The sequence below is a fragment of the Giraffa tippelskirchi genome, chromosome 10 (assembly GCF_054371585.1).
Source record: "Giraffa tippelskirchi isolate mGirTip1 chromosome 10, T2T-mGirTip1v1.2.pri, whole genome shotgun sequence".
NCBI lineage: Eukaryota > Metazoa > Chordata > Mammalia > Artiodactyla > Giraffidae > Giraffa > Giraffa tippelskirchi.
In genome coordinates, this window is record NC_137284.1 from 11,882,504 (window position 1) to 11,898,367 (window position 15,864).

At 55.1% G+C, this 15,864-nt stretch overlaps 1 protein-coding gene across 4 annotated transcripts in view; it reads left to right on the forward strand.

Annotated features, from left to right (window-relative positions):
• Positions 1-11,997, forward strand: part of VPS37C (VPS37C subunit of ESCRT-I) — a 30,687-nt gene extending 18,690 nt beyond the window's left edge. For 3 of the 4 annotated variants that reach the window (XM_081536292.1, XM_081536293.1, XM_081536294.1), the window contains exons 2-5: positions 4,262-4,359; positions 7,718-7,889; positions 8,598-8,680; positions 9,650-11,997. In XM_081536292.1, the coding sequence (XP_081392418.1) occupies positions 4,262-4,359; positions 7,718-7,889; positions 8,598-8,680; positions 9,650-10,360 (1,064 nt within the window). In that variant the 3' untranslated portion in view covers positions 10,361-11,997. Of the gene's footprint in view, positions 1-4,261; positions 6,597-7,379; positions 7,890-8,597; positions 8,681-9,649 lie in introns of all 4 variants that reach the window. The other variant, XM_081536295.1, reaches the window with a different exon arrangement.
• The last annotated feature ends 3,867 nt before the right edge of the window (positions 11,998-15,864 follow it).

Consider the following 15,864-nt stretch of genomic DNA (forward strand, 5'->3'; position numbering starts at 1 on the left):
GTCATTAAATTAGTCATTTATGCTAAGTGAAGGAAGTCAAGACAGGGAAAGCCAAATGCTCTATGGTTTCACTTGTATGTAGAATCTAAAAAACAAATGAACAAGCATAGCATAACAGAAACAGAGCCCTAGACACAGAACAAACAGAGGCAGTGGGGTGGGAGAACCAAAATGAATGAGTCACGCGCATCAGATGTACAGTGTGGGGAATACGGTCAATAACTAATATCTTTGTAGGGTGACTGAGCGTAACCAGACTTGTCCTGGTGGTCATTTTGAAATGTATGGAAGCAAATCACTGTGTTGTATACTAGGAACTAACAAGGTTGTAGGTCAATCACACTTCAAAACAAACGAACGAACATACAGATAAACTCATAGAAAAAGAGATCAGGTTCATGGTTACTAGAGATAGGGGTGGGGGGGTAGGGGGTAGGAATTGGAGGAGGACCATCAAAAGGTACAAACTTCCATTATAGGGTAGATCATCGATAGGGATGATAAAGATATCATGATAAATATAATTTATAACAGTTTAGAAATTTTACTTATAAAAATGCAATTTATAGAGACAACCTTAAGTGTGATTAACACCATATGTTACATTTGAAAGTCGTTAAGAAGGAAAATCCTGAGCGTTCTCATCACACACACAAAAGTTTTTTCTTATTTCTTTAATTTTGTTACCTGTAGGAAATGATGGATGTTCCCTAAAATTATGGTCATCATTTCATGATGTGAGTCAAATCATTAAGTTCTACACCTTAAACTTACACACGTGCTGTATGTCAGTTATATCTCAGTAAAACTGGAAAGAAGGGAAGGAAAGAAGAGAGAGGAAGGAAGGAAGGAAGGAAGAAACAATGAATGAATGAATTGTGGAGATGCCGAAGTTCTGGGTCTAGGGAACTTGGGACTCTGGCTTTCAGCAGGGACCCCCGGCAAATCTGCTGCAGATGGTGAGAGGAGTCCTGGACTGGTTCAGGCACAGCCCCCTCCGGGCCTGGTGACCCTGGACACCTCTCTGAACCTTGTCTCTGAGGTTGGATAATAGTGAGACTCACTGTGTAATGAGGTTATAGGCGTCCTGGTGACAACAAAGACTTATGTAGTGCTACATTGTGCCAGGCACTGCTGTTTTACAGGTGGAGAAACTGAGGCACAGCGAGATTAAATAACACACATAGTAAGTGGCAGAAATCAGCTTCAAACCTAAGCAGTCTGGCTCCTGAGTCTACGCACCTAACATCTAAGGCCAGTGGTTCTCAAAGTATGTTCCAGGGGATCTCTGAGAACCCTGTCAGGCTGTCTATGAGGTCAGAGTGATTTTCGTAACCTAGGGCATTATTTTCCTTTTTTCTTTCTTTCTCGAATGAGTACACAGGGAAGTTTTCAGAGGGTTCACGACGCAACATCCTTCTGATGGCAAGTGTGTGTGCTTTCGTGTTCTTGTGTTTTAAGAATCCCTCACTTTTAATTTTGATATATATCAATAGCTAAGATCCACATAAACGAGAACTCTTTGAGGTCTCCATAGTGTTAGGAGTGACAGGTGTCCTGAGACCAAAAAGTGTGCCATCGGCTCTTGAGGCTGTGCCACCTTGAATGTGGTCTCACCGTGCGTGGCTGAGGCCACCTCCCATGGTAAGTGGTCGGGGGAGAGTGGGAGCCCATCCCGGGGAGCAGGTGCATGGTGAGCGTGTCTGGACCTGCTGGGGCCCTCTCAGGCGGCACTGCGGAAACTGCACTGTGTCTGCGGCCAGCCAGCTGCCCACACTGGAGTGTCCATCCTCAGTCTGGGGATATCTCTGTGCCCAGCCCTAACTTTAGAAAGGAGCAGACACCCTCATGTAGCAGGTCCCTCCCCAGGTGGGTGAAGCCAGGCCAGCTGCCACTGAGGCCCAGCAAGTCTGGGCTGTGTTGGAGGCTTTAGTAACCAGTAAGTAACTTCTGCAGCATTGGAGCCTTCTGTCAGCATTTGTCTCAGGCCAGGCCTCACACTGAGCCAGTGCTTTGCCTGTGTTGACCATTGCACTGACCCGTTTTACGGATGAAGAACCCAAGGCCAAGGGTGAGTTCACTGAGCCACTTCCCACAGTGGCAAGTGGCAGGGCCTGGCACTCAGACGAGGTCAGTCTGATGGAGCCCAGGCCCCTGACATTCCAGGTCTTCAGAATGTTGCTCTGTTCCCCTTGCCTGTCTCGCTTGTGGCGCACTTGCTGGGTTTGCAGAGTAATAAGTTGGGGTGGGGGGAGGCGCTGAGAGGCCTCCCCAGTGGTCTTCCCTGGTGGCTCAGTGGTAAGGAATCCGCCTGCCAATGCAGGAGACATGGGAGATGTGGGTTCGCTCCCTGGGTCAGGAAGATCCCCTGGAGAAAGAAATGGCAACCCACTCCAGTATTCTTGCCTGGGAAATACCATGGACAAAAGAGCCTGGCAGACTGCAGTACGTGGGGTCACGAAAGACTCGGACACGACTTAGGGACTAAACAGCAAGGAGGGGCCTCCCCAGTTCTCCTTCCCCAGACCCTCACTATCAACCAAGCTTGTCGGGAGTCTCAGAGTGAGGTGTAGACAGGGTGCAGAATTCTGACTCTGCCCCTTGTAACCTTTCTGATCCCCACCCACCAGTGGAACAATTGCCCCCACCTTGCAGGAGTAGGAGAGGCAGTGAGTTGTAAAACTCACACCACGGTGCCCAGTCCCTAGTGGCCTCCAATGCACACGACCAGCAGCGAGCTGTTGTCTTTCTCAGAATCTGGCCTCGGACCAGCTGCGTCCGCATCTCCGGGAGATTTCTGGGCCCCACCCTGGCCTACGACGCAGGGCTCTGAGGGTGCGGCTATGGCTCCTGCATTCTCAGCGAGCATCCCCCCCCCGGGGTTCAGATGCTCAGCAAACTTGGCATCCTTGTTGTGGAGGTTGGGGGCGACATTCAGCCCTCAGTAGGTAACAGAAAATGGGGGTGGCCCTGTAGAGGTCTGTTGGTCAGGTGACCATTTAATCGGTTATCTAAACCAGGACACTTCGGAGCCTGAAAGGGAGGGCACCTTTAATAGCTACACTGGAGCATGAAGGCTGAACCTGGGCCTTCCTGGCAGAGGCGTCACATGGTCTCCCTTGATGAGTTTCTCCTTCGTCTTTCTGCTGCCCTGGAGATGCCTTCCCCTCCTAGTCCAGATGAGGAAGCAAGCCTGGAGGTCACCTCTGGCCACACAGCCGTAACCCTGGGCCTGGACTCCACGGCGCCCCCTCGGCCCAGTCGTCATTCCCGCCGAGCCATGGCACAGAGAGACGATGGGGGACTCTGGGTTTTTGTAGCATCGGGATCCTAGGAAAACTGGCAGAGCCTTTGTAGTGAAAAATCCGGGCTGTAAAACACGTGTCTGGAAATGATGAGAATAGATGAGAACAGAGGATGCTGTCAGCAGAAGGGAAGTGAGCCCTGAGTGTGTTAGTGCTTCCTCTTCTCCCTGGAGCTCCGTCCTCCTGGGGCCTGGCTGTGACCTTGTGTCATACAGTCATCGATCCACATCCCCCTGGGCAGAGCGACGGGGAAAGGGCTGCCGAAACCAGCTCTTCCATCGAAGCAGGCATCCTGTTCGGGTCGGTCGATTTCCTTTCCTTCTGGTACCCGCAGGGGCCAGTTTGGTGGCAATTTCTGATTCTTTTCTAATGAGGACATGCATGAGACAGTTGGTTTTTGTGGCACATGAGGGTTCGTTTTGTGGCATGTGGAGCTACAGAGAATGCTTGCGGCAAACCCGAAGTGGTTGGTGTGCTAAACATGACAGGCAGGGAGGCGCCCGAAGCTGACAAAGCCCCCGTGTGAAGAGTAGGTGTATTTCGGGTTCAGACAGAAATAGACACCTCCTAGGGTGTGTGCTGGCATCAGGGCTCACAGGCGGCCTTGGGACAAGTTTAGCCTCTGTCCCTGGCTGTCTGCCTCTGTCCTCCTGCCTTTCCTGTCTGCTTCTTGGGGAGCTTCATCTAGCACCTCCAGGAATCGTGGTTTTGCCTCTGGCTGCCCAGTTCCTCTGTGTATCCTGCGGTTCATGGTTTGGGTGAAGGAGCAGCTTCTTAGTCTCCCTGGGAATAGGATGGGCAGGGTGGCCAGACCGTGCCCTTCCTGGGCCTCCCTGTGGACTGGCAGCATCGCTGGGAAACTCCAGTTGGTCTTTGACAGATGATGAATATGGGCTCGGGGGTCCCTTCCACCTGAGCCACCCCTCTCTCACTTCAGTGTCCTTCTGTGATCCCAGGAAAGATGGAAACACTAAAAGACAAGACCCTGGAGGAGCTGGAGGAGATGCAGAACGATCTGGAGGCCATCGACCGACTGGCCCAGGACTCCCCAGAGGTAAGGGAAACTGTCATGGGGCCAGAGATGGCGGATGGGACTGGGGCCCTCCTCAGGGGTGCTGGCTTGTTGGGAGTTTGGGCCATGTCTCTTTCCCTTTTCTGTGGCCTGCACCCTGGTTTGGACCTAGCCAGAAGAGCCCCTGGGGTCTCAGTCCAGTTCCTGGGCTCTCTGGGGAGGGAGGAAGGGCAGGGCCAGGGAGTCCAGGCCCCCAGCCAGCTCTGGCTCCTGGTGTCTTCAGGGACCTGCGTGCCCCTGGAGCCCCTACCCTGTTGCTCCAGCCTGGGATTGGAGACATTTCTAAAAGCACTTGTTCTGTTGTGTAGCTGCCTTTCGCCAACAGCCTTATTTGGCCCTGCATCTCCAGGAGAGCTGTTCTGGGACTGGGATTAGGCTCATCTCCTGTTTAATCCCTTTCAGTCAGTAGCAGACACCTAATCACCTCAGCTCCTAGTCACCATCCTCACGGGAATAAGCCACCTTCTGAAAGTACAGAGCTTTACATTTTATAAAGGGTACTCCCTGCCCTTCCCATCACTTCGACCCTGTGACTCCCCTGCAAGGTCAAAGAGGTCAGTTGACCGGATGTGGCTGCAGAGCTGGCCGTGCCCTCGGCCATGCCTTGAGTGGCTGCAGCCTGTCCTCATCTCTGCACGCCACTGCCTCCTGCCCCTGATGGTCAGGAGACACGGACACATTTCAGCGAGGTCATTGATCGGCCTTTGGCATGTGCTTCTGTCTTTGCTGATGAACGGTGCCGTTTGTCTCTTCTGTATATTCACAGTGTCTGACCCCAGAAAAGGAAAGCCTAGCCATCCAACTCCTCCTACCTCCACCTCTGCAGACCTGTTCCCTCTCCGTGAGGGGCTGTGCAGCCGGACCTTGTCCTGGCTCCTTCCTTGCCAGTGCTCCAGCTGCCCCACTAACCCCTCTCCCTGCAGGAGCAGCCTTCGCCAGGGCTGGAGAGCATGGGGTGCGGGGCAGGGTGTGAGGGGAGGCCCGGGGCCCAGATGTGATGCATCCTGCCACCCAGAGCGAGGCTGGTCTTGGTTAAACTCCAAAGTTGCCTCCTAGAGTGAGTAAGGCTGTGAGCTCAGCCAGGGCCCGGCTCCAAGCTGACTCGATGCCAGCCTTCATCCCCTCGTCTTAATCTGTTAAACACCAAGTGCTTCTTGAGTCTGCCGCGAACGCAGTGTGATGGGAACGCCAAGGCCTGTTCTCAAGGGCACAGAACTTCATAGAAACAGGCCAAATTACATAATTAGAATTCATTGACCTTCAAGCTGGGCAGGCCCATGGGAGGTGTGGCGAAGCACAGAATCACGGAAAATGTCAGCAGAAACAACCTCGTGGGCAAAAGATAAGTTAAGTTTTGTGACATGCAGCTGTGCCTGACTGATTGATTTGAATTCTCAGAAGGGAAGAACACTCACGGGATCGCGGGGAAGTGAAAAACGAGTTCCGTAGACTCATGAGACCTGGTGGACAGGGTTCCTGCCATGGGCTGTGAGACGTGATCATCGCTGTGGGACTCGAGGAGGGAAGGGAGCTCGCGGAGTTTGGGCTGTGGACGTTGCTTGGAGAAAAGAGCAGGGGACCGCTCTCCACGTGGAACTGTGTGTGTTCTGGGATCTTCTTAGTGGGGTGCTTGAGCTGTCTCATTGACCTCTTATATAATAGGGGGTCAAGGGCTTCATTGTGAACTCCTGATGGAGAAAGATTTGGGGAAGACTCTGGGGAGAGGGGGCAGAAACAGGTAGGACCAGGTTTAGGGGAAAGTGTCTGGCATGGATTTACTGGCTAAGACCCAGGGAAAAGGCAGTGGAGATATAAAGAGGACACGTCCACTGGGGATCTGGGGCCCCTTAAGGGGCAGCTGAGCAGGGCACTTCAGGTGCCCCTCTGGGTCTGCCACATAAGAGAAGGAACGCTTTCGTGGCTGATGAAAATGAGATTGGAACTCCACAGTGCAGGCGTCCCTGAGTCAGGGCCCTTGCTGAGCGGCTCCAGAGGGTGTTTGTGCCAGCCAGGTGTGGGGGCAGACCCGGGAGGCCGTGGCCAGGCCCCACAACTTCTGGTAGCCATGGCAGTCCTCTTTCCAGTCTGGAGCCCGAAGGGCAGGCTCCCAGCCCATCCCAGAGCACAGGGCTCCAGGCCCTCCGAAACCCCCTCTTCTAGGACGCGCACGGCTTCCTGCGTCTGCTTGGGGTCGAGCCAGTCAGGCATGGCTCACCATGGTGAAGCTGCTCAGTGGTTCCTGGTGGAAGCTGGTCTTGCCGAGCTGCACCCTGAGCCCAGCTGGGGGCACTGGTGCGCCTGGTGATGCTGGGGTGTAGTCCCCACTCCCGCAGGGGTGTGGGTCTGTTTCTCCGCCCTCCTCTCCCTGATAAATGGACAGGGCTTTGGGTCAGAGTGGGTCTAGGAAGGGTTTCTGAGGCTGCCACCTCACGAGCTGGAGACCACGAAGGACCTTGCTAATGACAAGAGCGCCGCTCAGCCCGGGGACGTGGTCTCAGCCAGGCTCATGCAGGGGCTCACCTGAGGACTCCCCTCCAGTTCTCCTGGGGGCCCCCTGTGAGCTCATTTGCGTAGCTCCTCTGCAGGACACACACGTGGAGGAGACAGGGCAGGTCCGTCTGGAATCGGTGTCTCAGGCTGGCCCTGGCTTTCTTACTTCTCAGACTAACCTCCTTGTGTGTCCAGCCTGTGGTCTGGCTTGGGCCATGTTAGTGCACCTCAGAGGAGGTCTCTTGCCTCTGAATCCTGGGGATGAGCGATTGGTTCTTTTGGTCCCTTCCTTCCTAGGAAGCCTCTGACTCTCCCCGCTCCCTCCCCGGAGCTCCACACAGCCCACAGCGGGCTCCTCCCACTCGTCACACGTCCCTTTAGTGCCAGCTCCCCACATGCCTCCACCACAAAGGCTGTTGGGCTAAGGTTTCGGTGAGGCATCTGGGTCAGAGTGCTTTGCTCAGAGTTTGAACCCGGGTCCATCTGACTCTGGGCTTTCCAGGTGGCACTAGTGGTAAAGAATCCACCTGCCAATGCAGGAGACTTAAGAGACACATGTTCAATCCCTGGGTTGGGAAGATCCCCTGGAGAAGGGCATGGCAACCCACTTTAGTATTCTGGCCTGGAGAATCCCATGGACAGAGGAGCCTGGCCAGCTACAGTCCATAGTGTCACACAGAATGGGACATGACTGAAGTGACTTAGCATGCACTTAACACGCCATCTGACTCTGATTGGGGGCTGAGTGTTGCCTGGCTTCCCCACGGTAAGCAACAGGTCCCAGGAGCCCCTGGCCCAGCCCGCCAAGAGCTTAGTGGCGGGTCTCATGATCAGGTGTCTTGCCCTGTAGGTCCAGGATCTGCAGCTGGAGCGTGAGATGGCACTGGCTACCAACCGGAGCCTGGCCGAACGGAACCTGGAGTTCCAGGGTCCGCTGGAGATCAGCCGCTCGAACCTTTCCGACAAGTACCAGGAGCTCCGGAAGCTGGTGGAGCGGTGCCAGGAGCAGAAGGCAAAGCTAGGTAGGTGGCCAGCCCCGGGAATGTGCACTGGGGGTGCCTCTCTTCACTCGGGTTCCCCGTTCCCCACGGGGCTGGGGGAGCTGCTGGAATCTCCTGGAAGAACAGATTCCCTCTCCTTCCCCAGGACAGGAAGGGGCCAGCAGTTACTGCAGGTCACCATGTCCCCAGCCTGGCTCAGTGCTTTAGCAGCCATCTCAGGGTAGGTCCTGTCGTCGTTCTCATGTCGTAGATGAGAGGAGTGAGGCTGGAGAGACTCGGGAGCTTGGCCAGGGCTCCGCGGCTACATAGAGGCGGAGTTGGGATTTGAATCTGGAGAGCCTGGTCTGGGCTTTCTGTGTCCCAGCCTGCCATCTGAGGAGGTGAGGGGCATCTGGTCCTCTAGGTGAAGGACTTGATGCTCAGACAGAGGAAGTAACCCCCTGGGCAGCAGAGCCAGATTAGGGTGGGCGGGTGGAGCCTGAGGCCTCTTGCTTTCCCGGCCAGCATGGGGAGCCGGGGAGCCAGGGAGCCAGGGTCTGTTCACTGAGCTCCTGTCAGCTCAGGAAGCTGACCAGAGGGAACCGACCAAAGCGGGTTCTGCTGAGACCCCAGGGCGGAGGCAGGGCCCCTGGCACATAGGACTCTCCAGGACCCTTGCAGAAACCTCGGCCTCTACCACAGCATTAAGAGGCACTTTTGAAATGTCAGTCTTTCTGTCCTCCCTTCCAGAGAAGTTCTCCTCAGCACTTCAGCTAGGGACCTTGTTGGACCTTCTGCAGATTGAAAGCATGAAGATTGAAGAAGAGTCCGAGGTGAGACAGCTGTTGACACCTGGTCTTCCCAGCAGAGTCGGCCCCTGGAGCAGATGAACACTGACCAGGGAAACACTGGCTCCACGGTCACTAGCACAGCCCAGCCCAGAGCTGTGGGGCCTGGCAGTATCTTTCACCCAGAGCCAGTCTGCACACAGAGAGTGAAGAGAAGCCAAAGGGCAGCAGAAGAGAGACCAGGCAGCCCCAGGAGAGGGGAGAAGCCGGGGGTCCGGCTCCTCGGGAGCAGGAGCTCTTGTCCTGAGTACCTGTGTTTGCAGGGCTCAGGACCCAGGCTCTAGTAGATGGCAGAGGTGAATGGTCCCTCCATCTGTAGTCCCCATGGAGGCCCTTTTGGATGCAGGGAATGGGAACCCAGTCTCACTAGTTGAAGCGGAAATGGATGATGGATGGCACAGCTGTGGGGCAGCTGCAGGCCTGGGGGGGAAGGCAGCGAGCAGGTACCCTCGAGGGCTGAAGCCAGGCCGCCAACCCCTCCCCTTTCCTGGAAGCTCTCTCCTGCTTCCCTCTGGGCCCGTCTTCACTCTCCGTGGGCAGACTGGCTGTCTCCACATCTCTCTACTCTCTGCCAGGCCCCTCAGCCCCTAGGCTAGGCCAGCTAGTGACCAGGGAGCCAGCATTCATCTGGTCAATTGACACCCAATTTAGCATCTGCCATGAGCCTGGCATGATGCCAGGGTGGGGAACAGCGGTGGCCATGACAGGTAGTCCCCACCGTCCGGGAGCTGACATCCTGCTGGGGGAGACAGGATAAATAACCCGTGCTTGTGTAATAATATATCACCAGTGAGAAGAGCCGTAGAGAGAAATTCCCAAAGCGGCGGACAGGGAAGGCAGCTCCTGCAGCCTGGCTGGGGTAGGGGTGGGGGCTGCAGCTGATCTCTGACCCGGCAGTATTCAGGTGGCCTCAATCCCAGCAGACCCGATGCCACTGGAGCTTGTGTCTTCCAGGCCATGGCTGAGAAGTTCCTGGAGGGCGAGGTGCCCCTGGACACGTTCCTGGAGAATTTCTCCTCCATGAGAACACTGTCGCATCTGCGCCGGGTCCGCGTGGAGAAGCTCCAGGATGTGATGAGGAAGCCCAGGGTCACCCTGGAGCCGGCCGGGGATGCCCCTCCTCCCCGCCCGCCTCCCCCACTGCGCCCCGGCCCCCAGGCGACGCCCCCGCCCGCGCCAGCCGCAGACGCTCAGCCCCCGCCGCCGCAGCCCTCGGCAGCCCCTCCCTACCCTTTGCCCTACAGCCCCTCTCCAGGCATGCCCGTGGGCCCCCCCGCCCAAGGAGCGCTGCAGCCGGCCCCCTTCCCCGTGGTGTCCCAGCCCTCCTTTTCCTACAGTGGGCCTTTGGGGCCCCCGTACCCCGCAGCCCAGCCGGGAGCCAGGGCCGCCGCGGGCTACTCCTGGTCCCCGCAGAGGAGCACACCGCCCCGGCCGGGCTATCCCGTGGCCCCCACTGGTGCCTCTGGGCCCGGGTACCCCGTGTTGGGGGGCCGGGCCCCCAGTCCTGGTTATCCTCAGCAGCCCCCCTACCTCTCAACAGGAGGAAAACCTCCGTACCCAACACAGTCCCAGCCCTCAGGCCCCCTCCAGCCCCCCTACCCCCCCGGGCCCGCTCCTCCCTATGGGTTCCCCCCACCTCAGGGTCCCACCTGGCCTGGCTATTAGGCACAGTCCTGGCCCTTGGCCCTTCGCTACTCCCACCTGTACCACAACCTTCAGCCCACACCTTGCTGAGATTCGAGGCTAAATTGGAAATGGAGTTGGCTCCCCTGTGGACTTGTGCTGTGCCCGGGAGCCTGAGGGGACCTGACTGGCACTACACAGGCCTGGAAAGGCTGATCAGGTAGTGTGACTGGCTTGGCTGCACGAGGTGGTCCCAGGGCCTGCAGTTCTCCCAGGGGAAAGGAGCCCCTGGCTTCTGTGGCTGGCTGTAGCTTTCCTGGTGCTCGCCAGGCGGGGAGTTCAGTCCTCCCCGTGAGTGCCCGCGCCTGTGGACATCTCCTTGTGACCACTCACTCACAGACGCCTGAACCCAGCGAGGAGTTATCTCAGCGAGGGGCTGGCCGGCCCCTGCTCACCCCCTCCCTCTTCCCTGGGATTTAGCAAGCGCAACCACAGTGCCCACGCCAAGAGAGGCAGCTCTCTGAGTCTCTTGGTGCGTTCAAGGATGGCCCACCACACGCTCCATGGCAGAGTTGGATTGGATCAGGGGGAGAGAACAGAGTGAGGCAAAACAACAAGTGATTTTTACGTCACATAAAGCCATAACAGGACTCTGACAGACTGATGTCAGGTCAGCTTGTCCTGTGTGCTGCCATTTGAACAACAGCAGCAGTGCCCATGCAGGGAGCAGGCCGAGGATTGTGGAGGCGGATCCCAGACCTTGCTGGCCCTGGTTGGGGAATCCAGGGGCTACCTTGGACCCTCTGGTTGGAGGAGAGGGGGCAGTTCTGGTCCAGGAGACTGTGGTCACATCAGGGGCTCATTTCAGAGCAGAAGGTGGGGTTGCCTCCCCTGCCACCTCTCTTGTCTGGAGTCCCCCTGCTTCTGGTTGACTTCTGTGGCTCAGCCCCATCCCTTCCACTCCTTTAGTGCCTTGAATCTCATCCACGGCAGCCCCCTCCCTTCCTTTGACTCCCTCATGTAACTCTTCACGACCCCCTAAAGCCCTCCTAAGACAGACATCAAAAGATGCCCTAACAGTTACTTCCCCTGTGGTGCTTTATAAAACACCATGACTACATCGGAGTCATTTCTTTGCATCTCTCTTATCTTCAGAATGTAAAGGGCAGGGATTGTGACTCTGAGCCACACACAGCCCCCACCACGCTGGGGTCTTTCAGCACCCAGTTCAGTAATAAAAATGACAATAGACCAAAGGGGGTTGTGATGAATGAAGCATTACCTTGGTTGTTACCAGATGTGAACCAGGTCTCAAGGGCAGACTCTGGAGCTGCTATCTGTTAGGAAGTCATATGTGCCTTGAATTGTCCGCTACCCGAGTACCCAGCACCTGGTGGGCCTGGGGTGCTGGGGGCCAAAGAGGAAACTCAACTTTCTGGTGCCTGCCCCTCCCACCCCGCCCAGCCCCGCCTGGCCTGCGTGCCATTAGTGGGTGTGTGCGATGAGATGCTCAGTCAGCCCTGTCGGTCCCTGACCAGTTGTGCTTGCTTCTCATAAGTTATTTATACAGAGAAATCACTAATGGACTGTACTGGTTCAAGTACTTCTGTACTGGATGAGCGATCGCTGTTATGTTTGTATAATTAATTGCCACAATAAACTTTGATGAGTTACGAGTAGTGCTGTGTTAGTCGCTCAGTCGTGTCCGACTCTTTGCAACCCCATGGACTGTAGCCCACCAGGCTCTTCTGTCCGTGAAGCTGCAGTGAATTTGAGAAGTGGCTGCCTGTGGGGGACATCAATTTTGTCGACTGAAAGGAAAACGCACAGCCTAAGACTTGTGGATTCCAGTTTTACTTGGAGACCTTACCGCAGATTATAGCCTGAGGAACAAACCCTCAGTAGCTCTGAGAAGCTGCTCCAAAGAGGTGCGGGGAGAAGCCAGTATATATATTTTGATTAGGGAATAGGTGCTGGCAAGCGCCGCTAGGTGTCAGCCTACAGTCGTTTTAGCTCTTTTTATGTGTCTCCGTTTCTCCCTTTAGTAGTCTAAAACCACTGTGGGCGTGCAGATCGCTGGATGGCCAGCCCTCATGTGAAGTTCCCTGGACTAGCTAGTTTTTAAAAACAACAAGTGGATTTCTCTATGGGACTGCTGTATATTATGAGGATTCACCTTCACCAGTTCTGTTCGTATCTCAGTTGCCTGAGAAAGTCGTGACTGGCTGGTGAGAGCTGTGTCCCTTATCTTTAGAGCTGAAAGCCCTTGTATGGTATCTTCACTTTTGTCCTGACAAACCCCATTAAACTGCCAATTTGATGAAAAACGTCAGGCCAACTGCCTACCTAATCATCCCGTCCAAACCTCAGTGTCTCTCAACTGGACGATTTTCACAGTGTCTTTTAGCTGAGCCCTTTATTTGTGTCTTTCAACTGAGAAGTCAGGTACCTTTTAATCTACTATCAAAATGAACTCAGGATTGTCAGCCAAGATGAGAGCTCTGAGACTCAGGAGAAAGTCACCCAGTATTATGGACTAGTGAGGAGGCAGACAGGCTCAAGGGGCCCTTGTTGGTACCAGGGCTCCAGATCCTTGGAGAATATCAGGTGAAGGAGACAAGTCTGCTGTGGGTCTCTGTGGTCACCAAAACTGTCAAGTGAAATGCACAGCGTAAGAGCTATGTGTTTGTTTTATTGAGGGACCTTACTATAGGAGTATTGCCCAGAAAACAGCCTCTCAGTAGCTCAGAGAAGCCAGTATAGATATGGTTTTGGCTAGGGAATGTATGCAGTCAGGCACGTATCTTGGTTAAAAAGAAAAAATGTGACTGTTAATTGTGATGATCAGATAGCTCAGTTAATGATTTTAGTGTTTTTCTGTGCATGAAAAGTGAAAGTGAAAGTTGCTCAGTCGTGTCCGACTCTTTGCAACCCCATGGACTATTCCATCCATGGAATTCTCCAGACCAGAATACTGGAGTGGGTGTAGCCTTTCCCTTCTCCAGAGGATCTTCCCAACCCAGGGATTGAACTCAGGTCTCCCACATGGCAGGTGGATTCTTTACCAGCTGAGCCACCAGGGAAGCCCAAGAATACTGGAGTGGGTATCCTTTCCCTACTCCAGCAGATCTTCCCGACCCAGGAATCGAACTGGGGTCTCCTGCATTGCAGGCAGATGCTTTACCAGAATCTGGGTTCATTAAAATTTTTTTCTGGGACTTCCCTGGTGGTCCAGTGGTTAACAGTCTGCCTGCCAATGCTGGGGACACAGGTTAGATCCCGGGTCCAGGAATTAAGATCCCACATGCCTCAGGGCAACTAAGCCCACTTACCACAACTACTGAACTTGTGGTCCAAGTTCCACAAAAAGAGAGGCCACTCCACCTGCAGGTCTGCAGGCCACCTGCAATGAGAAGTGTGGATACCACAACTAGAGAGGAGCCCCCACTCGCCAAAAATAGAGAAAGCCTGCACCAGCAATGAAGACCCCATGTGCCACCAAGAAGACCCAGTACAGCCAAAAATGAATGGACAAACAAAAAAAGCTATGATTTGGGGGAGAAAAAAAAAAAAAAAAAACAGCCTGTTTTTCCAAAGCACAGAGTCCCTTATCCTGCTTTTCATGCTGAATGCCTTTCAGGGCACACTGGCTAATGACTTAATCCTTCTTAGAACTGGGCAGTGTTCTTTGTTTTGCAGTTTCTTCCACAGCCTTCGGGGTCATGCTCTGCTGAAAATCAAAACATGTTTGATTCACGTTCACAGAGCCCCATCTTTCTGAATATCGTCTCTTGAGCCGCTGCTCTCCTCTATTCCTTCACCCCCGGGGGCTTGGCTCTTACAATGTTTCCCTTTCAGCTTTTGCTCTCTGGCTTTCTTTCCATCCGAGGCATTTTCAGATAGAGCCTGCACGCTTGCGGTGTCCTGGGTGCAGAGCTTGGGCGGTGCAAGGCCACAGATTCCCACTAGGTGGCGCGCGAGCCTCATCGGCGCACAGGAAGGGTCCCATTACTGCCACCTGCTGGGCTGACCAGGACAGTTAGTCCGTCCGCCTGTCCAGGATCCCCAGCGGGGCTCCGAGTCTTCGCATCCCATTTCCAAAGGGGGATCGAGGGGCAGCAGGCTGCTAAACTGGCTGTGGAGCCAAGCTTTCTTATGCCACCACCCAGCCTGCCTCCCTCTCCAGCTCCCCCTGAGCTCAGCTTGGTCATCTTGAGCCCTGGGAAGGCATCTTCTGCCTTTCAGCTGGAAGAGCAGCTTTGGTGGAGTCAGGAGACCAGGCTTCTGATGGACCCTTGAATCATCCCTTCTGCTTTTCCTTCCCTGCAAGGTGATGAGGACAGGCTGCCTGTGGGTGATGCCCAGAGATTCTTAGAATCACCAGTCTTGAATACTCAACATGGCTGCACCTTGTATTAACCTTTGATGTGCATTATCTCTTGGGCACCTCTCAGCAGCCCTTTGGCCCCCAAGTTTAAACAAAGGGAGGAGACTGCAGGGTGGGTGGTTCAGTGACCAGGTCACTCACCTGAGCCGTCAGGATGAGACTTCCACCCAGCTCTGATCTGGCTGCTGAGTTACCTTTGTGGTTCCAGAAGTCATCAGGCCTCCTCGAGACACCACAGTCCTGAGAAAAGCTTGGGGAACCTAAGCTGCAAATCCACCTACGCTCTGGTCAGAGGACTGCTGTCCCTTCGGCCCCTCCTGAACTCTGACCTTGCCTTGCAAGTGTGTTGGGGGCTGGGGATGTCAGAGCACCAGGGAGAGCTAGGAGACCCCTGGGCTGTGTAGGAAGAAGCTGAGAATCTCACAGGGTGGGGGAGGGGGGCACAATCAAGTCAGGATTTGGGGTTGGTCCCAAAGTGGTGGCCAGGGGCATCCAGGGACTGGAGAGAGGAAGCGCCACTTTCTAAGTGGCTTGATGCAGAGCTGCTGAGGCTGGTCACTCAGGGAGGGCTGCCCCCGCTGCTCTTCACTCTGGCTCTCAGGCCCTCCCCCCCGCCCCCGCCCCCGCCCCCGCCCTGCATCCGCCACATGAAATCACTGGGTGTCCTCTGCCAGACCGCAGTGGGCCTCTCACTGTGTGTGGGCTGCACGGGGCCAGACCCTAAGTGTCAAGTTCAGAGCCTCACAGATATTCCTCTTTCAGTGAGAAGGACGCTTAGCTCTGTTAGCCGCCATGAGGCTATCTGAAATGTCCTTTTAGGGTAGTCCCAGTCAGCACTCCCAGACCCTAGAGGCATGACAGGTTTGGGCCTAGACCCGGTTCTTGGTTGTCAGAGTGAACTTGTCTTTTAGGGTCCCCAGTGTCCTAGACATAACATGAGGAGAATGTGCTAGAATCTGGTTGCCTATGAGAGTCAGGTGGGTGATATGATTTAGGGGAGGGGGCCGGGGTAGGGGGGTTACACAGGTGGGTGCCACCCTCTCTGGCTGATGTAGAGGGGTGAGGGATAGAGGCTGGGGGCTGCAGTGTGGACCCAGGGTGGGCCTGGGTCACAGCGGGGCATCCTCCAAGTCTGAGGGAGACCCCGTGAGCTTCTCAT